General features: G+C 42.0%; 2 protein-coding genes across 3 annotated transcripts in view; both read left to right on the top strand.

Annotated features, from left to right (window-relative positions):
- The first annotated feature begins 2717 nt into the window (after positions 1 to 2717).
- On the top strand, positions 2718 to 9588 carry rtn4rl2b (reticulon 4 receptor-like 2b). The gene is made up of 4 exons (XM_033632638.2): positions 2718 to 2880; positions 4312 to 4538; positions 4655 to 4885; positions 6848 to 9588. Exons 1-4 carry the CDS (start codon positions 2832 to 2834, stop codon positions 7715 to 7717), a joined length of 1377 nt encoding a protein of 458 aa, XP_033488529.1. The 5' UTR covers positions 2718 to 2831; the 3' UTR covers positions 7718 to 9588.
- Positions 9589 to 21587: 11999 nt separating this feature from the next.
- Positions 21588 to 26188, top strand: part of selenoh (selenoprotein H) — a 5968-nt gene continuing 1367 nt past the window's right edge. For both annotated transcript variants that reach the window (XM_033632393.2, XM_033632394.2), the window contains exons 1-4: positions 21588 to 21660; positions 22067 to 22196; positions 23585 to 23727; positions 24490 to 24609. In XM_033632393.2, the coding sequence (XP_033488284.1) occupies positions 21645 to 21660; positions 22067 to 22196; positions 23585 to 23727; positions 24490 to 24596 (396 nt within the window). In that variant the 5' untranslated portion in view covers positions 21588 to 21644 and the 3' untranslated portion in view covers positions 24597 to 24609. The remainder of the gene's footprint in view (positions 21661 to 22066; positions 22197 to 23584; positions 23728 to 24489; positions 24610 to 26188) is intronic.

Here is a 26188-nt window from a genome sequence, read left to right on the forward strand (position 1 = left end):
CCAGTATCACGTGACTATGTCTTAACGGGGGATTCATGATTCTGGTTCTCTGAGGAGGCAAGACAACACCAAAACCCGTCTTGACCGTGATGTACCCAGTGAGCAGAAACACATATACAGTACTATCCACACACAAGGTCTTCAGCGCTGTGTGAGAGTGTGTGTGTGTGTGTGTGTGTGTGTGTGTGTGTGTGACAGAGAGTGTGTGTGTGTGTGACAGAGAGAGAGAGAGAGAGAGAGAGAGAGAGAGAGAGAAAGAGTGAGTGGGGGCTATAGACGGAGTCAGCGACACATTTTTTTAGGATCAGGACAGATCTTTTGAACATGCTGTGTTTACACCAGTTCAAATGCCAGTGTCCCCATGATTCACTTTGACACAGCAGGCTAGTGAGAAGATGTAAGAGAGGGGATCTGGGAGTGTTTGTGTATGTGTCTGTGTGTGTGTGTGTGTGTGTTTGTGTGTGTGTGTGTGTGTGTGTGTGTGTGTGTGGTTACATACATTTTTTTTCTGCTTACGCACTTGGCTAAAACCTTACACAAACACACAGTATAAGGTTTACATAACGTGTGCAAGTCTCAAATCAGAAACACACACACACAGGTACGCTCACGTGTCCACTGTGACAGTCTGGATACTTGATAAATGTTATGAAAGGGGCACCAAAAATCTCCCACACACACACGCAGGCACATGCAGGCACACACACACACACACACACACACACACACACACTCCCACAACCTCCCTGAACGTGGAGTTTGGTTGGTGAGCTGGCTGCCTCCCCCAGTTGCCCTGGGGCCAAGAACAGTGTGAATACATTTCATGCACCCACACACACACGCCCGGCCTTCTCTGTCCCACAGACCCCCGTAGAGGCTACTATGCCTGACTGGTGAGTTGTCTCCCCTAATTGCTGCACCACAGCCAAGAATCAATATGACTCCAGATGCCCTGTGCAGCTCACAGCTTGGAATTGCATCTGACCTTTCATGGAGCAGGTTTTGGTGAGCGTGTGTCCAATTGGGAACAGATGATGTGCATCATGGTGGACCTGGCCTTGACCTGTGTCACGAGGGGAGGATTTGGTTGTGAGTAAACCCCAGCCCACTCCCGCCTTCATGTGGTTTGTTCCACAAGCAGAAGACCTCCGCGTCCAGTCCCACCTTCCATCTACATGCTGCATGGTGCCTTTCTAAACCAAGTTGACGGTATCACTTTCTCCATCCATGTTCAGCCCAATCACCAAAATATTTGTCAGATACATTAAAATTTGTATGCTATTATGTATCAGATACATTAAAACTTTCTGTTTCTTTACATCTCAACAGTGCTGTGGTTTATGTGTAGTTAGTTTAAGGCACAAAAATCCCTTGGTTGGGGTTAGGAAAACATCATGTTTTGGCTTTACCTGCTTTTGGTGGCATGATCACCACTGGAAATGCAGCAATGTCTTTGTGAAAGAATAAAACATCTCTTTTTGTGGCACAATTCTGGCAGAAAACACAGAAATTGGTCACTAAATTGGGCCACCCAAGTTTGGTGGCTGCAAAGCTGCTGGAAAAACAGTGGCAGGCCACTAAAACACAGCTGGTTTTGTTGTTTGTTGGTCTTGAACAGTGGTCTGCTGCATCAAACACTTAATTTCCTGTAATTTTATTGCACCAATTTGTGCTTTTCTGTATCAATTTATTGTGAAATGCCTTTTAATGTTGTCAGAATAAAAGTCCTATCCTACTTCCATGGTTTTATTGACTATATATCCTTAGCCCCTCCTCCTTAATCTACATCTGTGTGTCCCTGGTTTGCAGAAAGGTAATGCCAAAATGTCCTCGAGTGACTGTGCTGCCATCCCATCACCCCATGTTACGTCTGCCCATTACAGCATTTACAGTAATATCATCTTGGCTTTCATCTCTTAACTAAATGCATTGATAAGCAGTGATAAACAGTATTGGTTTATGAGACAGCTAGATGTACAGTATGTGTTGTCCCACTGAGATGTATCAGTCAGTGGTACCGTTTGTCACCTCTCCTCCTCACACAAATGTAACCGTCCATATGCTGTGTTGGATCATTTCGATCCACCGCTGGGTTTCCCTTTCATGTTCATCTGTTGTTCTGAATTGTAGGCGTCTCTCGGCTTCTTTCCAAACTGGCCTACACTAAATGAGGCAGATGATTTTTTGGCTTTAATGCCAAATGAGTTTTAACACCTCCTGTCCTCCTCCAACCCCCTTGTGAGCGCATGGGCCGGTGGAACCACTCAAACACTCTAATTAACCAGTTAGTTATGCAGTAAAAAATATTCATATCATCCCAGAAATTCTTCGCTTGTTGTCACCGAAAACCTCCATCCCACCTCTTCATAAGCAGTTTGCTTTCTCCTCAAATGGCTAAAAGTAAATTCAGGGTTCATTTTTTAAAGGATATGAAAATGTGGGCTTCTTTTCTCATGTTCTGACATTTCCTTTGTAATGTATTGTTGAATATGGTGCCTTTAATTACCTCATCATAATGCATAATAATCAGGTAGGCAAACAATCTTACTCACAGTGAAGACAGTGACAATAACCAGTCCTATCAGTGCCTTTCTTGTCGCTTCCTCCGGTGACTCTCACCCCTCCTCCCGGGCTGACGTAGAGAGGATCCTCCGCTGCCTACGACTGTGGGCGACGACCCGGCCGCGCGTATAAAGAGCTTCCCGGGACTCCAGCATGTCACTGCTTGAAACCGCAGCAACTCGTTCACCAGAGCTGAAGCTCAGCAGAGATAGCAGCAAGCAGGCACCTCCTCGCCGCGCAGGCTAACTCGCTTTCGGCTTTGGTTCGAGATGGAAACTCGTCGCATCGTGAAGCGCTCCAGCGCCCGCAACTTTAAGGGTGAGTTGATTTCCATTGTGCACCAGCACTTTGATTGCGCTCTGAGGTTTCTGACTTTGCAAATGCATTTCTGTGATTTAGTCTGGTTGAGTTTTTGCAGTTAGTCACTCAGCAGTGTCCATGTCTTAAGATGTAAGTGATTTGAGGAGTAATAAGATGACAGTGATGTTTCCATGTTATCCTGGGTATCAGCAGCCTCATGTGCCAGGAAACAACTGAATTTTACGAACAATCATTTTGCATGTAGGTCTATTTTAAATCGTAATTTGCACAATGTTGAACACCCATTTAAGTTTGAATGCTCTTTGTCAATGATGTATGATAGAAATTTAGAGGAATGTAGCATGTGAAGGAAACCTAGTGCGCACTTTGGCGGCATTTTAACGCATGAGCTTTGGCAGTAAAATCTCCACAGGAAATCTAATTTAAGTGTGAGTTTATTTGATATCGTCATCTTCACAACTCATGATCAAAGTTAGTTTATATATCATTCAGTCTCTCCATATCTCCTTTACGCATGGAGAGATGCAGATATGGTTAATGCGCACATGATTCTGAACTTTATTCCTCACCTCATGTCGACTTTAGAGTAAATAACACGTAGGAATACTCTAAAAAGGTGTCTTATTCCACTTAAAAGACCCTTCTCCAGTTCCCCCTCAGCTTCCAGCGCAGCTAATAGTCCAACTTGTTAAGAGGTCAAGAGGTGATCCTCTGGAAATTCTTGCGCACAACAGATGAATGGGAACTTCATCATTATTTCATGCATGTACTTTTCCCGCGGTGGACACTTTTGTGCACCGTTATCCGAGCTGTGCCAAGAAGCTGTTGCATTATTGACAAGAACCGAAACTGATCCGGGTCTGGTTGCCGGTTTTACGCGTGCCCTCTGCGTGGCAAACCTTTCAACGGAAACAACCTTTTGGAAGCCTGAGAAGTGGGAAACCAGGTTAATTTAATGCGGTAGGCACGTGTGATTCGCGTTTTCTGTCCCTTAAAGGTCTTTATAGTAGGCTTTTGGTGATTTCATATTCTAAACAGCTGAAAACTAGAGTTATGTAACTGGTGTCACAACAGCCATGGAGACCTATGTAAAGTGATAGGGTGGATATGAATGGCTGAATGATTTCTGTAATGTAATCTGGTTAATTATTTATGAACCTCAAAGTTCTGGGACCCAGTCAACAAGTCATGGCTGAGAGCACAGCAGTGCTAAAAAGAATCACTGACAACAGCGACAGGTTTGATAGACAGACAGCAAAGAAAGACAGGTGCCAAAAGCTGAAATCGACCTCTCTTTCTTTGTCTGTCTCTCTATCCAGGACTAACCACTGCAACAATGGTCCTTTGCAGGCTTTGCTCCTAACCTGACCTTCAATTATGTTCCTTTCTTCTCATGAGAATTAACCCCATCTGTCTCTCTCTCTCCAGGTGGACTGACTCTGTGGCTGATTCTGTGGCTGGTGGTGGTGAAGCCAGGCGGGGTGTCAGCATGCCCCAAGCTGTGTGTGTGTTACCCCACGCCCATGACGGTCAGCTGCCAGTCGCAGAACATTACCATAGTGCCGGCCGGTGTGCCATATGACTCACAACGTGTTTTCCTGCAGAACAACCGCATCACAGAGCTGCGTGCAGATTCTTTTGGCTTTGAGACACAGGTAAAAATGGCAGTGTGTGTGTGCATCTGTTGAATTTCACTGCAATATTTGCAGACATTCTTAATAGTCTTTTATTTTCCCTTTCTCATCACAATATTTTTCTTCTTTCTGTGCAGGTCCTTTGGCTGTATGCCAACAACATCACATGGATCGAAGCTGGGGCCTTCAGTAACCTCAGGGTGCTGGAGGAGCTGGATCTGGGAGATAACCCACTGCAACGTCTGGAAGGTGGAGCCTTCAGGGGATTGGAGAAGCTGCAGAGCCTGCACATGCATCGCTGCAAGCTGGCCGCTCTCCCCCATGACCTCTTCCACAAGCTGTACAGCCTGCAGTTCCTCTACCTGCAGGTAAAATGAGCACACACATGTTAAGATACATATTTGATAGTCATGCATGAGTATGTACACATGATGCGTGCAGGAATACACACTTGTGTTGTGGAGTTGATTTATGGACGCATCCGTTGCCAACATGCAGGCTGCACACCCACACACATAAAGACGCTTTCATACTGTGCATGATAGAGGATTGTTTTAAGGAGGTTCAGTGAGTTGCACATACTGTAGTCACAAAAATGCAAACTGAGAATGATATGCAAGTAAATATTTAAACACTGATAAGATCTAGAGCCAAAGTAACACATCTCTGCAGGTCCAATTAGCACTATTCAATTCAACAGCAGAAAAACAAAATTGAAATATCTGTTATCATCATATTATTAATTGAGCACAACAGACTGTTCTCAGATTAACTGCACAGGATTAATGACACAGGATGATCAGTGATAGCACTGTGAGCAGCTGTCCGACCCTGTATTCACATACACAACATACAGTATAAATTAGGGTCATATGAAACAAGTATCCAGTAATATACTTTTCACGAGTACAAGCATCATCCTAGTAAAATGTGTCAGTATCTGTACTCATAATGAATGACAATCCTCAGTTGTGTAGCTTACTCTTGGGATCAAAAATGATCTTAAGCTAAATTCTGAGATTGTTTTGTGAATAAGTTTCTAATAAATAACAAATATTGCACCTTACTGATATTGAGTTGGTTTTAGCTGCAAATTATGTGAAACAAAATGATAAAACATAAATCTAGGAACAAGGATAGAATAAAAGAATATCATGTCATACATACATGATTAAATCAAGCAGCAACCCAACATGAATTCAACACAGACGTGCCAAAAACTGCAAATTTTTGAACAGTTGTTAGAGGCTGGCTCCAAAACACAGACCCCCATGTTAAAATGTCCAATTTCACAGCAGAAATAAACATGTTAACAGCCTACTACAAAGAACAGTTTTGGTCTCTATATCTAATTTCCCCCTTCTTGACAACTGTACAGGTGAATTTATATATAACTCACCTGTTAATATTTTATTGAGGCTCAACATTAGGCATAATTAAGCACGGGCCACTTTAAACAACAGGCTGTTTGTTGATAGTGTCCCTGCCAGCTTCTCAGTCATATCCACTCCTTGCTCCACCACAGTGCCAGCCTGTCGCCAAAATATGGTCACTTCTGGCTCCAAAAAAACAAGATGGCTACAGCCGTAATACAATACAGAGGGAAAACACCATTAATTTACCTTAGAATTTCCACCTGCAGTTAGATGAATATACTCTTTTACTAAAAAATAAGCACAGGGAATAAATCATGTTTACAGGACAATAAAAAAATGCTTAACTAAACTCTAAGCCAGTGGTTCACATATTCAAGTTTTCTCACTCCCCTTAAAATCAAGAGGAGCCCACAATCCCTTAAGAAGCTTTGGCGACCCCTACTGTTAATTACCTTGCTTTACACAGGCCTTAAAACCCAACACTGTACAACCAAATAGCTTTGAAGCACACAGAGTAAAAAATAAAAAATACTGTTGTCATTCATTTCAGTGCACTATGAACATTAGCTTTTATTTTTTATCAGAGTTGTTGCTATCAGCTTTATTGGAAGCTGACAGTGAGATCGCAGCTGTGAGTGTTCTTAAATCCATCATATTAAGTTCTGTTCCAATCAGACAATAAGTCCCCGCCAAGAAATAAATCTCTCCCACACTCATTGTGGTTCCAGTCGATAGAGGTCACTTCTGACCACTGTAAAGCTACATTCAAACCCAACGTCCCCTAAGTGTACATATATGGTAACTTCAGAGGAAGTGAGGGAGTTGTTTTTGGCTTCTATCTCAGTTGACAGTAATCACTGCCAACTTTCGCCAACTAGAACAACAAAACAGCTTTACTTTTTCCATGTGCTTTCCCACAGCGCTAAATCTTGTTGTATTTTGACTTCTCTCCAGGAGAATCAGCTCCACTTTCTGCAGGATGACCTGTTCTCAGATCTGGTCAACCTCACTCATCTCTTCCTCCATGGAAACCGCATCCGTGCCCTCTCTGAGAATGTGTTCAGAGGCCTGGTCAACCTGGACCGCCTCCTGATCCACGACAACCGCATTAGGCAGGTCAACCGTCGGGCTTTCCGTGACCTGGGCCGCCTGACCATCCTCTACCTGTTCAACAACTCCCTGGCCGAGCTGCCAGGCCAGGCCATGAGGGATACCCAAGGCATTCAGTTCCTCCGCCTCAACGGCAACCCCTGGTCCTGCGGCTGTGAGGCTCGTCCCCTGTGGGAGTGGTTCCGCAAGGCCCGCATCTCCTCCTCCGAGCTCATGTGCACTTCCCCATCCCAGCGCCGTGGCCAGGACCTCAGATTCCTCCGTGAGTTGGACTTCGCCCTCTGCCCTCTGCCTGACCCCGGCTCTCTGGCAGGAAGCACCACGACCACCTTCAGCACCAAGACCCGCTGGTGGTTCTCCAAGCACAAGCCCGCATCCTCATCCAAAGCCTCATACCAGAAGAGCACAGAGACAGTGAAGGCCTTCCCCTTTTCCGCCGTAAAGCCTCAGTACCTCCCCAAACCCGCCACTGAAACCATCTCCAAGTATGAAATGTCAGAAGATGAGAAGGCGCTGCCCAAGGTGGACCCAGAAGAATACTGGACAAACTACGGCAACGAAGACTCCTCCATCCGCTGCTTCGATCTGGATTGCGCCCAAGGCTATGACAACCCAGCCTACTCCTCGTCCTCCTCCTTACCCAACACCCTGTCTCTCCTCCACTTCCTCTCCCTCTCGCTAGTCACATTCTCCCTCCATTTCCTTTTTGGCTGAACTCTTCTCTCCTCCACCTCCTTTTCCCCCCTCTGATTTCTCCCCCTGCTCTCTTGAACTCCAACAAATACCTTGATCTTGATTCCTTTCAGTTACCTCCTCGACTTGCAGGAGGTGCTACACTGACACAGGAGACAGGCGAGGCAGCAGGGAGCTGTTTTAAAGAGCAGAGATCAGCTGAGTTGATGTAGAGCAGGACAGGATTTCAGTGTTGAAGTAGCTGCTGCTTCTTAGTACAGGCTTTGTGCAGGGATCAGATCACGAAGACTGACTCTGATAGTGACGGTACAAAGGCAGAAACCTACAACAACATGAGGAAGTGATAGAGACACAACACACAGTTAGCTGGTGGTGTCTCCAGATGTTTTTTGATATCTCAGCTGTGAACAACGCAGGCGTTGTGACTCTTTGACAGCTATTTTCTATGTCAACTAGTGCTCACCATCCACTCACCACCATTGTCCTTCACTAATTTATTTATTTCATCATGAATAGAAGTTTTGATTAATGATGGCAGAAGAAAGATATGGATCAACACAGATCATGACAGTCAGGGAATTAAGAAGAGAAAAGAAAGACTTAGAGGAGGAAGTGGAAAGAAAATCAATACAGCGTGAGCAGAGTGAGCTTAAGATGTTCATCTGAAGGCAGGGAAGGAGGAGAGGACCGTCAGAACTGCAGCCAAGAGCAGCTCAACTCTCTCCTTCAGATCCAAACTCTTGTGTGATCCCAGAGATGCCAGCAAACCACCACCACCCACACTTGTACATACCACTCATCATCACTGTACATACACGTGTCCTCAACTGCTCTGTATTTTCAGGCTAGCTAGATTTTTGCATTACATTTTAGGGCTGCTTCGTAAAGGACAGCTTGTGGTGATAGAAGAGATGTGTAGATCGTAAATGAAAGGCCTTTTTCACCCCTTGTGTTTTCCGGTCTTGTCTTTTCCTCTGTCAGACAGCCTAAAAACTTTGAAATTCAGATTCAGATTTGTGTGTGTGTGTGTGTGACTCACTTTTTGTTGTGTGAGTGGGATTGGACTGTTGTAGACTAATAACCAAAGTCCTGAGATGACCAGTTTGTTTAGGTCTCTTTTTCAAATGACTGTGTGTATGTGCCTGATTTTCCCTTGAAATACGGCCTTTGTCTCTCTGTTAGTCCAAACTGACACAGAACAGGGCGAAAACAACTCCAGGGCTGATTCCTACACAGCCCTTTGTGTAGTTTGAAGCCTCCGATCTCTGTCCTGCAGGCTCCTGTTACATTACACTCTGACCTGCAATTGGTCTCTATCGGGGGACTGTGTGTGTGTGTGTATGAGGATGTGTGTATTTCTTTAAAGATCAGACTGAAAGCTGAAAAAGTCCTTTATGCACAGATGAATTAAGCAGGACACATAACTGTTAAAAACTGTATTGTTTCAGAAATGCATGTGAGCATGTGTTTGGTACGATACTCTGAAGATGTTTGACAGATCAAAGAGTTTCATTGCATTCAAATGATATCTGTATTGTATGGTACAAACAGACCATGCAGACCTGGCATACATAGAATCATCTCTCCCATATTAAAGCTGTACTTTATAAGAGAACCTCTCTGACTCCACTGTGTGTTTTTGGACAACACGATGGGTATTTACTCAGAAATCTGTTCAACACAATGCCAACCTGACTGTGATCTGCGTAATTCATGGTGGTTCTTGTCAACCCCGAATGTTAGTACGCCCCTACCAATCACCCTGAACCATGACTGTGAGTTTCTGTGTGAAGGATACTGTGATGCTGTTAGATTCTGTATTTTTTAATGGGAAAACGTGTTAGGAAAGTGTTTTGCTTTATTAAAAAAAATAAACAAACAATACAACAGAAGTGTGTGGGGGTTTCGTCTTTGTTCGTCAAGGATGCCACATGGGAAAAGAAAAAATGGGCAAAAGTTAGTGAGCTGGCACATAAGCACAAACACGGTATTTACAGACAGAAGTGGCATATAAGTACAACAGTGACATACACATTCACATGATCATGTGCTACTTTATACTTCTACTCCACAACAAAAACATGAGCTCCACCTTTAGCAGCTGCAACATTAAGGTGGTGAACACATCAACATAAATCGATCCAGTAATACACGATTCTGAAATGAGCCATTCTGCATAATGAAAGCATTTACTCTTGGCTCTTTGAGGAAATTTTGATGCTGATACTTTTGTATTTTTACTTGTAACAGAGTATTTCTACATTTTAATATTGCTACTTTTACATAAGATCTAAATACCTCTTCCACCACTGTATACAGATAATATTAGTTAGTAGAAACCTTGACTTAGTGATGATAGTGTAGCATTGCAACAGTTCATTCATGAAATCTTGAATTGATAGCCTGCTGAGTAGAGCTTTTACACACGCAATGCTTTACACTTTCACACAGCAGCACAGCATGCTACAATAAGAGACTCATAAGCATGAATGTGATCAGATACGTCAGAGCAGTCCTTATTTTGAAATCTGATAACTTTGAAGTCCAATTTAGTCAACAGCTGAGACTTTGTTTTTTAAGAGATTCACGTCATACGTCTTAGAAAAGAGAGGAAGTATTAGTAGTGTGTCTGTGTGTGCGTGTGTGCTCACGTAAGTGTGTGAAGTGTAAGAAATCCTTTGTGACAGTGTGAGTGTGTTTGGAGAAGGTCAACAGTCTCAACTGTGTTCACTCCTCGCCCCAATCACGCAGCTATATTGGGCCATATTATACAGAGAGATGGATGAATAAGAAGTCGAGGTGTGGTGTGCGTGCGTGTGTATGTGTGTATGTGTGGATATGGGGGGGTAACAATGAGGTATGATTCAGGAATGGGGCTGAATGGGACACACGCCAGGATGAAAATGTGTCGATGTGTCCCGGAATGAGCACACCCCCTCAACAGATTAACTCTCACCGTGATAATGATGGTGATGCATAGATACACTCATGCATGTGTTGCACATATACTTTCATGTGCAAATAGCCTACACACTAACACATACACACACATGCACAAATTAGAAAGTTCAGAGAAGTTTGGTTGCCTGGCCCTCCAATCTTTTTTGTCTTCCAGCTCACAAATTATTCATCACTTTCACACCTCACTTTCGTTCTTCCTCTTTTCTCTCCTTTATTTTCCTCTTCTTCGTGACGAAAGCTCCTTCACCCCTTCCAGTCATCGCTTACAGCAGATAAATCATCAGACCCACCTACATGATTGTCCTTCAAAGCACTTCTTTCAGAACTTTTTATTTCCTCAAATTTAATTGAATACAAATGAGATAAAGTTAAACCTGGTGCACTGCACTGAGACAACATACTGGGTGTGTCACTGTTGTTCAAAAACCAACTGATGGAAATTTTATAAACCAGTGTCATAAAGGTTAGGTTGGGTTACTGTGACTGGCTACAAAAGCAACTATGTTAAAAATCCTTGTTGTCTCCCAGTCAAGCAGTAAATTCTGCTATTTGTGCAGCAACAAGACCTCGCTGTTAAACGAAGAAGACTGAACGAGTCTACAAACATGCCAGCGATTATCTGAGGCTGTATTTAGGTAGCTTTGAGCTAAATTCTAACAGCATACTAATATGCTTACAATAATAATGATGCTAACATAGCAATGAATTAACTTCACAATCATGGTTTCATTTTGTTGTCTAGTGTTGTGTGTTGCTGTGTGTGTGTGTGTGTGTGTGTGTTCCTACAGATACAAAACATACAGAAGTGTGATGCATTCACTCCGGACATTAACAAGATTATTATCTTTCAGAAAAACAAGAGCAGAGTCAGGGAAAGCCAAATACTATTCATCTGCAAACACGGTCTTTGATGGCACATAGCTGGTAAAATAATTTCTCTGTCCTCTGTCTTAATCGCCACGTGATGTGGTGGTTCCCTTTTACACTGTGATCTGTAAGTTCGGCTTTAGCTTCTAACTATCTTTATCTTTATAACCTGTTTTCACTGCTGAGTGAGCCTGACTTCCTCAATATATCCTTCAAACACATCTTTCTGCTAAAAATCACTTTTACGCTATTACCAAGTATATGATAACTAGTCCATACCCATTGAGTGCACAGTTGCCCATGTACAGTTTCACATGGTGTGTGTTTGGGATACAGGTCATAGGAAACTGCAGATTAAATAGTCAACTGAACCCATTAAGAACAGCAATGTATTCAGAGAGTTTTTGTGAATTTGATAGTACGATTGCTTTATTGAAAGTACAGTAGTACCATTGCCAATAGTGGGATAGTTAGTGGGCTAAAACTGTACATTAGTAGTTGAAGTAGCACGTTGAAAGGCAGATAGTTAAAGTCATTGCCTTATAGAAGCTCAGTTTTAGGAAGTTTTCCAACGTCTGCCAAGAGGGAACTTTAGATATTGGTCCCTAGATTATGTTCCCCAAGTTTCATGCAGATCGGTCAAACTTCCTAGGAAGAGATCGATTGTAAGTGTTTTTCAAAAAATACAAAATGGCGGAAAATCTATATAACTGGAAGTTATGGGTTCTTGAGGCAAATTTGTTCCTCATGAGGAGAGACATCTCTGTGCAAAGTTTTATGTCTCTAAAGTTTGCAATTTCAATCGGTTGCTATAGTGCCCCTCTTTGGCCAATTGATGTAATATTGCTTCATTCGCATCCTCCCATGACCCTGAGGAGAAAAACGTGGAACAGACACACCCACAGACAGACAGAGTTTTTGTCAGCATATAGTAAGATAGTAAGATATATCTTAAGGGGGTGCAGTTGGATAGTGTGGGTGTTGACAGACCATACCAAAGGGGCTTAGAGAGGGGTGAATTCTGAGATAATCCTGTTAATTCAGACAAACAGAGCAGAACTTTTCCCTCAAATGAATGCATTAGGCTTCCGTACAAATGGGGTACCGTGCAATAATTTCAGTATTTTATCACTGCAGTTGCAGTGGATGTTTTGGAAGAACAATATCAGACTTCTATCTCAAAACAAAGAGGTGGAACACTGTTGATAAGGCACTGCCAGAACTTTAGATATGTAAATAATTTGTGCTGCTTCATCAATAACTCCCACTGGATGTAGCTACCATGACGTGGTGCAGTGAAGCCTCGAGTTCGGGGTTTCGGATGTCACCATCTTGGTTTTTGTGGAGCCAGAAGTGACCATATTTGGATGACAGGCTGTCACTGCGGAGGAGCGAGGGGTGGATCTGACTCACAGACTACAGTAACCGGTAGTGATGCCTCACAGACAGCCTGTCACTCAAGCGTCCCCGCCCTTAAATATGTGTAACTTCGGGCTTTAATAAAAAAAATCACCCCTTGTCCAGCTGTCAGGAATGTTGAAATTAGCTGTAGAGACCAAGCTGTTTTTTGTACCAGGCTTTAAACGTGTTTATGTCTACTGTAAAGTTGGGCATTTTAACATTTGATGAAGCGCGGTTTTTGACACTTCCATGTTGGCCTCAGAGGTTGCTGCTTGATTACTACACAGGAATTGAAATATATGGAAAAATGCACATGTAATGACAAAGAGACTAATTGAGTGTGGAAAAACTGAGACATATTATTGAAATTGCACTTATTTTTCCTTTACGTTTTCAGACATGGCCTTCTTTACAATAAAGGAAAGGTAAACATTCAGAGGTGCTTTAATTTTAAAGTTTTTATGCAGTGGTTTGGTGCACCTGAGATCAAATTGGGCTGAATGTGGCCCATGAACTAAATGCCCCTGATCGAGATCACTGTCTGACCTTCATGAAGATAGCATAGGCAAAAGATGACAAATTCCATAAAGAGACAAGAATGTAACACCGTCTGTGTTTTGACAAAGGAGTCCAACTTGTTTTTCTCAACTATCTTTGTTCCCAACATGCCACTGCTACTATTCACAGTTATATCTATTTTCATTCCAAAGTAGGGACTGTAACAAGTTTACAGTTGGAGCACTGGTGCTTGGCAACCAGGGAAAGGTGGAAAATGACTAACAGAAACAACTCAGAGGTGTTGAAGGAGCCAGTAGGGTGCCGGCGTAATATAGCGTAAGACAATTCAAGGGTGGTGTTTTTCTTTGACGTCAAGGTGTTAGCGCTTTAAAGGAGTAGGTTGATATTTTGGGATAGCTGCATGTGGCGTTGAGTGAGATGAGAAGATTGATACCACTCATACAGCTCTCAGACGACAGCGAGCAGCCGCCTGAAAAGCAAATTATTAGACATTGTTTGTCATTGGACAGAAGTCGGCTAGCTTTTTCATCCTGTATCCAGACTTTGTGCTAAGCTAAGCAGAGCGGCTGCTGGCCGTGGCTTCATATTTACCAAACGAGAGAGTTGTGTCAGTGTCCTCATCTAACTCCAACTATGCAACTTTTAGGATTTAATAAAGTAAGAGCATAATTCCTGGCAGTCAAGGCTTCAATCTAGAGGACTGCATTGGGACTGGGGACCCAATACAAATCTTGCAGCGAGGTTTTATCTCCGGTTGTCCAAAAAATAGCTGCAGAGAGATTAATTAACATGAAGGATGGAGAAATCAACAGGTGAGGCAGAAAAGAAGATTAAAGCAGGATATTACAAAAGAAGAAAAGCAAGGCAAGTCAGACATTTGGAGGATTTTCTTGGGAATATTACAGATAATAAAAATAACACTGAATCCCAGAGAAACCAGAATAACTGGAACCATGAATGTAACTATGCACTGGAGCATAATTCTGCTAGTTATTGCCGACAGATATGCATATCTTTCTTAATACCAGAGTAAATTACGTGCTTTCCCTGCTGTTACACAGGAACAGGAAAAGACCAAATCTAATGATCATCTACTGTGCCAGCATGTATGGTCAGAATGTTTGCAGGTGCCAACAGGAGCTGATGCACTTTGTGGTAATGGGCGGGAGTAGATAAAACACTCTGTGGGTGGTAATGGTCAGAAATCCAGCGGGAGTGGGCAGGAGTAGGATAGGAAATCAGTCCCGTGCATGGCTCTGCTTCAAACATCAGTGGGTTTAGACTTTATGCACATTATTTGAGAGAGGAAACATGTAAAATATCACTGCTGTTGTCCAACATTTTCAAAGGACATTGGCGTACACCATTTAAGAAAGAACAACATGCAGGCAGTGACCAGGTTCACCTCAGGGTATCATAAATATTTCACATGATGACTAATGGCTCGGTAGAAAATCATTGTAAACATCAGATGACACTTTAAAGTTATAGTTTGTGAAAGACAATTTACTAAGGGTCATAATTTCACAGAAAAGTGCAGATACGTCTTATCCTGCCAGGGATAACCACCTCAAGAACTGCACATTAAAAACTTGAATCGTGACCAATGTGCTCACTCTTCCTGTATTTCCAAGTTGCTCTTTTATGGCAGAAGTGTAGGCGTTTGGCCTATATGCCTGGAAGCAGCTGCCTGGGTGGTCATGGGACATCTTTGCTGTTTTTCCGGTGCAGGAACACAACAAGGCCATTAGCAAAGAGAACGTCTCTGAAGTTGTCAGACTTTGATGATGTGCGCATATTACACACTGTGCCCACTTATTCTCCCCCAACTCTCCATCCTATTTTTCTTCCCTGTGCCTTTCTCTTTTGTGTGTTTGCTTGCCTTTCATATGCTGTCACTCAGTCTTTGTCTGAACCCCTATCACTCCAGCACTTCTCTCTCCCTTCTCTGCCTGTCACACAGTCTCTCCCACATGGTTTCTGCTCGTCTTGGCCAAGCGTGCCTGTTGGCTCGTGTGAGTTGGCGTGTTCGCCTGCGTGTCACTGGCGTGTTCACTGACGTTGGTTTACCCTCACACATGTTCTTATTTGCAGAGGATGAACCGAGATTCACACCCTGACGTCAGAATGCAAGGAAAGGGAACAAAGAGGCTGAGAGAGACGTTGAGGGGATGAGATGAATTCATTCACTGCCTCTGAGGGCTGCTCTGAAACAATAGGATATAAGATTATTGTCTTTTCTTGACCTTATAGGGGAGAATATGATGACGGTGCGACAGTACAGTGCTGCAGTCAACGTGACATCCATAATTGACGAACATCATTTGCAGCACTGTTGCACTCACCAGCTCCCATTGTCCGGCATGTGGAAACATGAGCCACCAGGGCAGCGAACCCACTGCTGATAACTTACCTAAAGGAAGAGGGAGAAAAGAGGACGAAAACAGAGTGACGAGGAGATCCCCTGACTATCTAAATAAATCATTTTGCATGGAAACACTGAGTATTCTCACTAGTGAGACTTTGCTGTGGGTTCACCCACTGAGTAATAATGAGCCTGTCCCTTGTGTGTGTCACCAGATGAAATACAAAGGGCATCAGAAGGAAACATCCAAAATATTTACAAAATGCCCCCAAAAACAGAATGAACACTTCAGGAGAAGAAAAAGAGATGGCCTGTACTTTTAGTCATACAGCTTAATTTCATGCAACTGATTTTGAAATGGCAGCATGGCGGTGCAGTGGGCGGTTCTGTGTGGAGTTTGCATGTTCTCTCCAGGTACTCCGGCTTCCTCCAAAGACATGCAGGTGAGGTTAATTGGCAACTCCAAATAGTGCATAGGTGGAGCACTTAGTAGCTCGGTGGGTAAAGCAGGCACCCAATGCACAAAGGCACTGTCTTTGCTACTGTTTTCTAACCCACTGCCCCCCGCTGCATGCCATCCCAACAATTTACAACAATGTAAAAATACTCCTACTCAAGTAAAAGAACGAAAGTAGCCAATTTTTTTTTTTTTTCACTTATTGTTTTTATTATAACATGACCTGTATGCTCTTGTCTCATTTGTCTTGTTTGTCTTGGGTTGTCTCCACTTGTTTTATTTTTGCTCTAATATTTTTTCCTAATGCACCTTCAGTTGTGGCACTCCCAATTTCATTGTATAGGTGTCTGTACAATGACAATAAAGGCTATCTTGAATCTTGAAAATTGTTGATACGAATGCATCAATATGTAAGCAGCATTTCCTGATGTAGCTACTCTAGGTGGAGTTTATTATCTGAAGTTAGATTATTTAGTCCAGGGCGTCCCACCTGGGGGTCAGAGTTCCTCCATGGTGTCACAAGATAAATCTGAGGGGCTGGGAAATGATTAATGAGAGACAAAAAGAAAAAAAAACACAACAACAAAAAGACTCTTTCTATAATCTCTGATTTTGGTGAAGTATTGGATAATTTGAATGTTGTAAATGTCAGTGAAACTAAGTTAGAAAGTTAGAGAGGAAATGTCTCTTTGGTTGGACTGCTAACAGCTCATAGACATCTGAAGAAGATTGGGAACCACTGGTAAAATCTATACCAATGCATTGTATGGAGTGGTGCAGGGATGATGTTTATTTGCCAGCTTGGAAGTTAGCGTCACCATTGTTCCCTTGACAAGAAGCCGATGGGATTTTTCCATTGGAGTTTGGATTACTGCAGATAATAAGCTCTGTGGCAAACAAATGAAAAAAAAGAACTCACAAGTGGGGCATTTGCTGACATATTTCATGTCATAGAACATGAAAATAATTAAGCTTGTGTGAACCACAGACCGTATTTCTGGCATCCAACAAAAAGCCCCACTGACTTTGAGGTGAGGGAACCAGGAGTACAAAAATACCAATTCATTTCCAGGGTTTGGGACTCATTCTTGCACCACTCTGTTACAAAAGCTTTAAATGTGCCTTTAATGTCCAATCTAAATCTGAAAAATAACCAGTAATTCTAGCTGTCAGATTAATGTAGGGGATTACAGGTAGTGAATAGCATAGAATGGACATGCTCAAGAAAAGCACATGTACCTCAAAACTGCACAATACTTGAGTAAATGTACTTAATTACTCATGGCTGAACCACTGAGCAGCAGACAAGGATTCACTAGAAACAAGACATTTTTTATCATTAATCTACTGTACAATACATTATTTCTATTGATTAAAATTGGGCTTGCAGGTTAATTGGTGACTCTAAATTGTCCGTTGGTGTGAATGTGAGTGTGAATAGTTGTCTGTCTCTATGTGTCAGCCCTGTGATAGTCTGGCGGCCTGACCAGGCTATACCCTGCCTCTCGCCAAGTGTCAGCTGGGCTCGGCTCCAGTCCCCCGCAACCCCCAACAGGATAAGCGGTTACAGAAATCATGAGAATCCTTAAAATCAGACTTCCCAGCATGTAAGGTTTGAGATTTAAATACAAGATTACAAGATTTCATACAAGATATGAGCAGCATCATGTACTATGTACAAAGAAAAAGTGTACTGTCAGCAAAGGCCTGTGTTAATTTACTCTTCAAACTGAGAAAATGTAACTGCAATTGTCGTTGATTGAACTTAATATATTAAATTTAATTAACTCATAGTTACTCATGTTTCGTTCAGTTAACTCCAATTTTCAAGGCAGCAGGGGAACATGTGTTTTAAGTGAAACCATCTTGCATTTTTTCACAGTGTAAAGTTACAAATTGCTCAATAGATTTACTACAGAACCACTGAAAGAGAAGGAAGCACAAGACTAACAAACAATTAAACATCAGAGTATATCTTCACCAGCTGCAGTGTCTTAAAGAATCAGAATATGATGCATAGCTGAGAGAGAGGCAAACAAAAAGACTTCATTTTATGAATGAAATATCTGCCTTCTGTTGTTGTTCCTCTGCTTGCTTGAGTGTACGCACAGAAATATCTGTGTGGATGTATGATTGTTTGTTAGCAATGATCACCAGCTCCACGTTGTGCAGCGAGGAGGCAACCAGGAGCTCTGCATCCGGTCCTGAGTCAGTCAGAAGTAAAAGAGGAGAGCAGGGTGAAGACAGGGCACATCTGTCCCACGGTCTGTCCGCCCCTCTGAAGGTTTACGCACACGGCTAAAAATACACTGCGACAGACTGCAGAGACAGATTGGGATCCAAAGACACAGAGGAGATTTAATGTGTCTTTGTGTCTGGTCTGTAAAGGGTGACACACAGAGAAGATTTAATAGCATGGCAAAGACAGCAACAGTAAAAGTGACTGCAAGGCAAGAATGAAGTGTGCGTCTTGAGTTTGTTGTGAACAAAAGAACATTTATTAAATGAGCACTTGTGAGTCACTCACACCGCCTCGTTCTGGGGAGTTGTATAGCCCATGTTTGTTGGCACACACGCAGCCTGTGACGTCCTTTAGACAATTTGTATGAGTGCCCAAAAATGTGACTGCCACATCCACTGTGAGAGACACGTGGACTCTGTATTGCTATTCCGGTAGCACCATATTTGCTCTTAACTTTGGAGTACTCAAACACATCCGTCTGGAGTGCTGCAAGGTTTTCTCTCACTTTCCTCTTGTTTGTTTTGGATGCTGTCTTCCTGCCGTCTCTCACATGGCTACATTTGGGAATTAAGTGATGCAAACAGTTAGCTACAGACCATAGGAGAACACCACTTGGGACCTGCATTAATCTTTCCCACTGTTTACCCAGGACATTGCATAGATCTTGAGTTGAAACAGCCAGAAGGGGGTATTGATCTCAGAGTGTTTAGGTTTTAGCTAAATGGGATGACGCAAATGTGAGACCAAAAAAGTCTGTCTGACTAATATTTCTGTCAGTGGTCCCGACACACCATCTGTGTATCAACAGTGGGCTCTTCGCTATGTAAAGCTGCTTTACATTGTCTGCATCATTTCATGCCATTGTCAAATCCATTGTGATCTATATGCATCATGCTGAACACCAAATAGGATCATTTTCCATTAAAGACACTCTGTTGGCTTGCCAGATTATAAATTTGCCTCTGCGCTAGGTAGGAGCGGGAGTAAATTCTCTGGTGAAGCACACAAAAGTTTGTTTGAATTAGACTGAAAATGGATAAATATGTAGATAAACATGTAGACAAACATGCAATAAAAACTGATGAAGACTGAAACAAACACATAAGCTCAAAGCTATTTCCACTGACGTCCTCCAAAAGCGAGCAGGTGACACAACTGATCTTCAAGTCAGGCAAGAAACATTAACAACAAACACTATAACTGAGTATTTAAAGGTCCAGCGTGTAGGATGTAGTGGGATATACCTGCAGGATTAGAATATAATATGTTTTCTTGAGTGTAAAATCACCTAAAAATTAGAATTGTCATGTTTTTGTTACCTTAGAATGAGCCATATATATCTACATTGGGAGCGGGTCCGCCATGGTGCTCCTCCATGTTTCTACTGTGACCCAGGACGACGAACCAGACACTGGCACCAGATAGGGCCATATCTTTGTACCTGGAGAGAATTATCCGCAGAGGTCTCTTCCTCTCCAAAACAAATGGACCAGGTGGTTAAAACTGATTTTTTTTTAAATACTGAATACCACGGTTTCATGTTACTACTCAATGTTTCTTCTCTGTTTGTCAGGTTGCAGATGGGCCGCTCTCACAGTGCCTGCTGTGTGCTCACATTTTTCTCTGATAAATGAATATGTGCTTACTTTATTTGTGATCCACACATTCAGGAGGTTTTTACCATCCAAAACAAATGGACCAGGTAAATCACCCCAGCAAGAACACTTAATAAAGCCATTCCACGTTACAAATCAGTGTTTCTTCTACACTGTTTGGCCTTTAGCCTAGCACCTGCTACTGTGTGTTCATCTCTTATCTCTGATGACTTAAGATCCAGACTTTCAGGACTTTTTACCACAGAGGTCTCCTCCTCTCCAACACAAGCAGTTTCACATTAAAAAAAAAAGTTTATGTGATGCTGCTTGTTGTGGAGGGACTTCTAACTACGGTGGCTGATGCCAAAAGTGAATAGCCCCATCTAAAGTCAGTGTTTGGTTTGTACATTCTGGGCTATTGTAGAGACATAGTGGTGCAACATGGCGATCTCCGTGGATGAGAACCCACTCCCTATGTAGATACAAACAGCCCATTCTAAGGTAAGGAAAACACATCTTTACAGTATTCAAAACATGTAGGTGTTGGTGGAATACAGAGTGGACGCCTGAGAGAAGAGATGGTCATTACTTGTCTGAGAATAGAATACTGGATTAAATGAGTGGGTGACATGGTGATGCAGTGGTTAATGCTATGGCCTCACAGCAAGACGGCTCATGGGTTCAAAGCCCTTCTGTGTGGAGTTGGCATGTATCAGAGTGGGTTTTCTCTCGGTTCTCCAGCTTCCTCCCACAGTCCAAAGACATGCAGGTTAAGTTAATTGGTGACTCTAAATTGGCCATTGGATAGCACCCCTACAGGACGATGCATTCACTGTAATAAACAGGAAACCGTGGTACATGGACCAAAAGATTTTAACAGGCACGATGAAAGAGGGTTGTGCATAAAAGGACTAAGTGGAGAAAAACACGATATTACATTGGGGAATCTGTTGGAAGAGACATCAAGGAAAGCACCCCAGCTTGTAATTGATTACTTAAGAGTAACAGAAATAATAGAAATAATTTGGTTGTTATTTTTTCATTCATTACCTTTTTTATTTTTATTTGTTTTCCTGCCAATGTACGGCTTCACTCCACACAAGTCCAGTAGGTGGCGGCAATGCACCTAAAAGCCGGTTTAACACCCTACATCAAAACTCAAAGAAGAGGAAGTAATGAAACGTCACTTATTTTCAGGTGATACACTAAAGAAAACATATTTTTTTTGTATTGTATTCCATCTCTGTGAATATATCCCCCTACACACTGGACTTTAAAAATGGTGGCATCGTAAAATAGGCTTGTTTCATTTTTCAACAGAATACTTATCTTCATACACTATGTATGATGAATATTTTTAAGTCAGAATTTACAACTATTAATATACGTATTTTAATACGCGTAATGAATATATTTTCACGAAAAACCTCAAGTTTGAACAAAATGTTTCAGAGTAATGGAATAATGGTTTGGTCCCACACCCCTTCAGCCATAAATTGTGGTACAGTCGACATGCGCGGCGCGAAACTTTTGTAACAACAATGGCGTCTACTGCAGGTAAGTGAGTGTATTTGTAGTGTAAATTCCACTGTGAACAGATAAACTCTATTACATAGCAACATAATAGAGGTATGTTGTATCTTGTTTCCAGTTTACACACAGGTACAGCGTGTTGTAGCACTTGTTACAGTGGTTATCATGTTGGGATTAGACTTCCTCTTGTGAGCTTCAGGTTGCTGGAGTCAACGTTAGCTAGCTTCATGGCTAACGGTGGAGCTAAGCAGCCAAACTGTGGGGATTTAATGTTTGAAGATTTATTATCTAGTGTTACCAGTTTCTAATTTCAGTCACATTAGTGTCTAATACGTTAAAGTAATGACTCACTCCCCAGTCTGACATGCTTTTCTACAACACTCCACTTAGTCAATGTCATGAAAACAAACGCAACGTCACGTGTGTTCAGGTCGCCGAGGGAGGAAGCGCAAAGCGGAGGTTCAGGCAGAGGAGGAGAAACCATCTGTGGAGGAGAAGAAGGACGGAGGAGAAGAGGAGGAGAACGGCCAGGAGGGCCAAAGGGTGGTCATTGAACACTGGTGAGTCACTTATGCAAGGTGTAAAATTAACCATTTAACACAGGGGCCAAATGGCTAGTAAATGTACAAACACTACCAACCTCTCAATAGATTACCATTATTTTTTAATGGCTGGTGACTGAAGCAAATCTACCAGGCGCATGCATATTTAAGCAACATTTGACTAGGGGATGGTGCCAATTTTGTAACCTATTAGTGATATCACATTATAAAGCCTGTAAGGACCTGGATACTAAACTTTAAAGTGCACTTACTCACATGTAGAAGCAATACATTCATACTTTCACAAAGTTAATAAATTCAACACCTGTATGCGCGCTATGTCCTTTTTTTGCCCCCTCACGCACTTAGATCACGCAATGAGTCTGCATCATTTAACTAGGACCTTGCAAGCAATGGAAAAGTGGGCAAGTGCAAGTGTAAGGACAAATAGTTTTAAAGAATAACAATAACTCATGGTGATTTAAAGTCAGGGCCTGGAAATGTTTACGAAGCAAACTGTGCTGTATGTTGAAGGTTTTAAATGTGGTAAAATGGGGATCAGGGCTGTGGGATCGAACGTGCAGAGCAGTAAGCACAGAAACTATTGTCAGGGTTATTTTTACTGCTCATTTTGAACTGACATCAGTGTGTTTACTTAAATAGTATATTTTCGCTTTTGGTGTGTATTTCCGTCGCAAGGTTGGTCTTAAATTTCATTTAAAGTGATATTAAACAGGTCTTAAAAAACTTAAATGTAACTTAATTATACTTGTAGACACCCTGTATATTTATTGATGCACACATACACTGATTAATGCATCAGCAGCCTTTGGTAACTTGGAAGCTTGACTAAACGTAGTGAAAATTAGAAAAATAAATCGTCAAGCAGTATCAAGATTACCAAGTTTTTTATGGACTCACTTGTGCAACCACTGAGCCACCCCAGTTTTCCCCAAAACCCATCCTATCTATTGAAGGGGTACTTGAGCCTGTCGGAAAGGGCTGTTTGACAAAAAGGATGGGAGCCACTGCTTTTTTGCACAATCCTGCTATACATTAGGCTACAAACAAGTGTAATAACTTAATAAAAGAAGCAGCAGAACAACTGATGCTACTGAAACGGACTCCTCCATGAAGTTTGTGCAATAAAGTTAATGCACAATATCAGTGGTTTAGTGCTCCTGTTTTTTAAGTTATTGTATTTGTTTTGCTATCTTTAGTTCTTCACTAAGACAAAAGTTGTTGTTATAAAATGATAACACTATAATAAAGTACCTCAAATTTGCATTTAAGGACAGTACTTGAGTAAATGTACATCATTGCTTCATCATATGCTGCCATGCTCCTTGTGGGTGTCCACCAGATGTCCATCTGATGGTTAATCTCTTATCTCTTATTTCTGGCAGTAAGAGCTGACGAGTGTATGGGCGTAACGCTCAGGAGGTGAAAACTGCCCTCCTGGCTGCCCACCCTGAACTGACTGTGGTCCTCAACCCCAAGGCCCCCCGCAGGAACAGCTTCGAGATCATTCTGCTGGATGGAGGCAAAGGTAAGGAGGACGAATCATGGCACGTCCAAGAATAACTTGGCCATTTGGTGTCCCCTGTCATCATTCTCAGCCAAGTAGCCCTATCTCAGTTTTTGGACGTTTACCAGGCCTGTTGCTCTTCCACAGGACACTGAGTCCGGAAAGGCAAATAAGGACATGGTGTATTTCAACAGGAAAGTTATGTACAGGCATGTGATGTGAACGCAGTCTTCACAAATTACCAGAATTAAATAAAGCAACCATTTTGTAAAGTCACACCACAAAATTTCATTTTATCTTAAAGTTTAAAATGTTTCACATCAGCTGTATATCCAAGGTATTAGCTAAAAAAAATATTGCCAGAATTTGTACTTGTTCTCAGAGTGGTTGTCTCTGAGGCCTCATTAATTCATCTTCAAACAGACAGCAAGGGGCTGTGTTTACCAAGAGCACAGATTGGCTGCTCGAGAGAATTAAGCCTGCACAAAGAAAGAGACGTGCCCATGTCTAATCAGCCGTGATGCATGCATACATATGTTAATATGTATGATTATTTTGCTCTGAAGGTCAGAGGTTGGTACATCAGTTGCTTTTCACTTTTTGACTGCTTAGTTTTTGAGTATCAGAATAAACACATTGGAGCATTTAATTGTACTGCCACCCTCTAGAGGACTTTAAAATACATTTATAGTATTGCTTATCTTCTATATTGTTCCTACAAATGACACTCTTATACTACTACTTACTTTGCATCTCTTGTACATTTCTTTCTCATCCCTAAAGAAACCTCGCTGTGGACTGGAATTAAGAAGGGTCCGCCTCGTAAGCTGAAGTTTCCTCAACCTGATGTCGTAGTCGCTGCTCTACAGGAGGCTCTGAAGGCGGAGTAGACACCCAGTGAAGGTTTGTCATTTTGAAACTGTCAGACAGAGCATTGCGATATGTGTAACACTAGATACAAAATGAATCAAGGACTGCATGATCACCCTAAATAATTATTTCAGCTGTAATAAATGGAAACGGGTTAAATGGAAAAGGGTTTCACATGTTTGTAATATCACATTCCTTTTCAACTGAGGTAAATTGGGATTCATTACAGGGAAAGTCTGATACATTTTTTTTTTTCTCAGCTGCGTGTATGGTAGACAAGAATTGACTTAGGTTTATAAAAGGTACGAAACCGTTCCAATATCTGTATCCTTTGACATTTTCTCCACTAGTTCATAGTAAGGTTTAAAGGGAAACTTCTGTATGTTTCAATCTGGACACTATTTTCCCATGTTTTTGTGCCTAAGTGATTCATTGAGACAGCAGTATTTAACATTGGTCCAGTATTGATTGAGACCACAGCAGTGAAACAGGCCACGGTGTGATCCCAGTGGGCAATTGTGCACTGTCAATTTACGTCAACTTTAAGTGCTTGTTTTTGCCACTGATATCAGGTTGTTAGAAGTGTGTGTGACAACATTATGTAAAGGATTCTACAGAGGAATGAAACAGTTTTCCATACTTACTGGTCTGTTTGTTCTTGTGACCAAGTCTCACTCTGAAATCTCTCAAGAGCGACTTTCAGGAAAAACAATGGTGGAAAGGTTAGTGTGAGTTTGAGAAAGGAGTGTCGGGAAGAATTTGATGTGTAATACAGAAAGTGTCTCTTAGTGTAATCTAAAAGATTTTCAATGTCATGGCTGAATGTTTGGTTGATTTCGACCGTGTGTACAAGTCTGTGACATTGCAGAAGGAGACTTCTCTTTGAGTGAGACTTGATGACACGTAATGGACAGCCTGGACATGCAAGGAAAAATGTTTCATTTCTCTGTAGCTTCTTTTCCATAATGTTTTCAGACACTAATAATAATGATAATGAGCAGGACCGTGGCAAAAACAAGCACTTAAAGTCAACATAAATTGATGGTGCACAATTGCCCGTAGCCTGTTTCGCAGCTGCAACAGTCTCTCTGTCAATACAGGACCAATTTCAAAAAGTTCTGTCTCCATTCAGTCACCTAAACACAAAAACATGAGAAAATAAGGTCTAGATTCTAAAATACAGAAGTTTCCCTTTTACAGAGTGGTTTTCTTGGTTTATACTCAGGTTTTGTGGCATACTTGGAACACTGAAATGTATGTAATGGATTGTTTTTGTCGATGTGCACCCCATTTTTCATTATCATAAAATCATTTAGAGTCAAAACACATTTACTCACATTTTCGCATTTCGCATCTCTGAAGATACTTTACAACTCGCATTTATATTTACATTTTTTCCCCCAGGGCCATGCGTCATAACCTAAACTTGGATTTTCTTTCATGTCTTGGCATTTTATGAGTCACCAGCCTGGGGGAGACGTTAACTGCTTGTTAGTCGAGCTTATGACACAACCTTCAGCCGTTAGACCATCACTAACAGACCTCTTCGTTTCAGTGGGAGGCTATGTGGTGTGGACCCCTCTGTAAAATTAAATTAGCAGGTCTGAAAATA

Source organism: Epinephelus lanceolatus, chromosome 7 (assembly GCF_041903045.1).
Source record: "Epinephelus lanceolatus isolate andai-2023 chromosome 7, ASM4190304v1, whole genome shotgun sequence".
NCBI lineage: Eukaryota > Metazoa > Chordata > Actinopteri > Perciformes > Serranidae > Epinephelus > Epinephelus lanceolatus.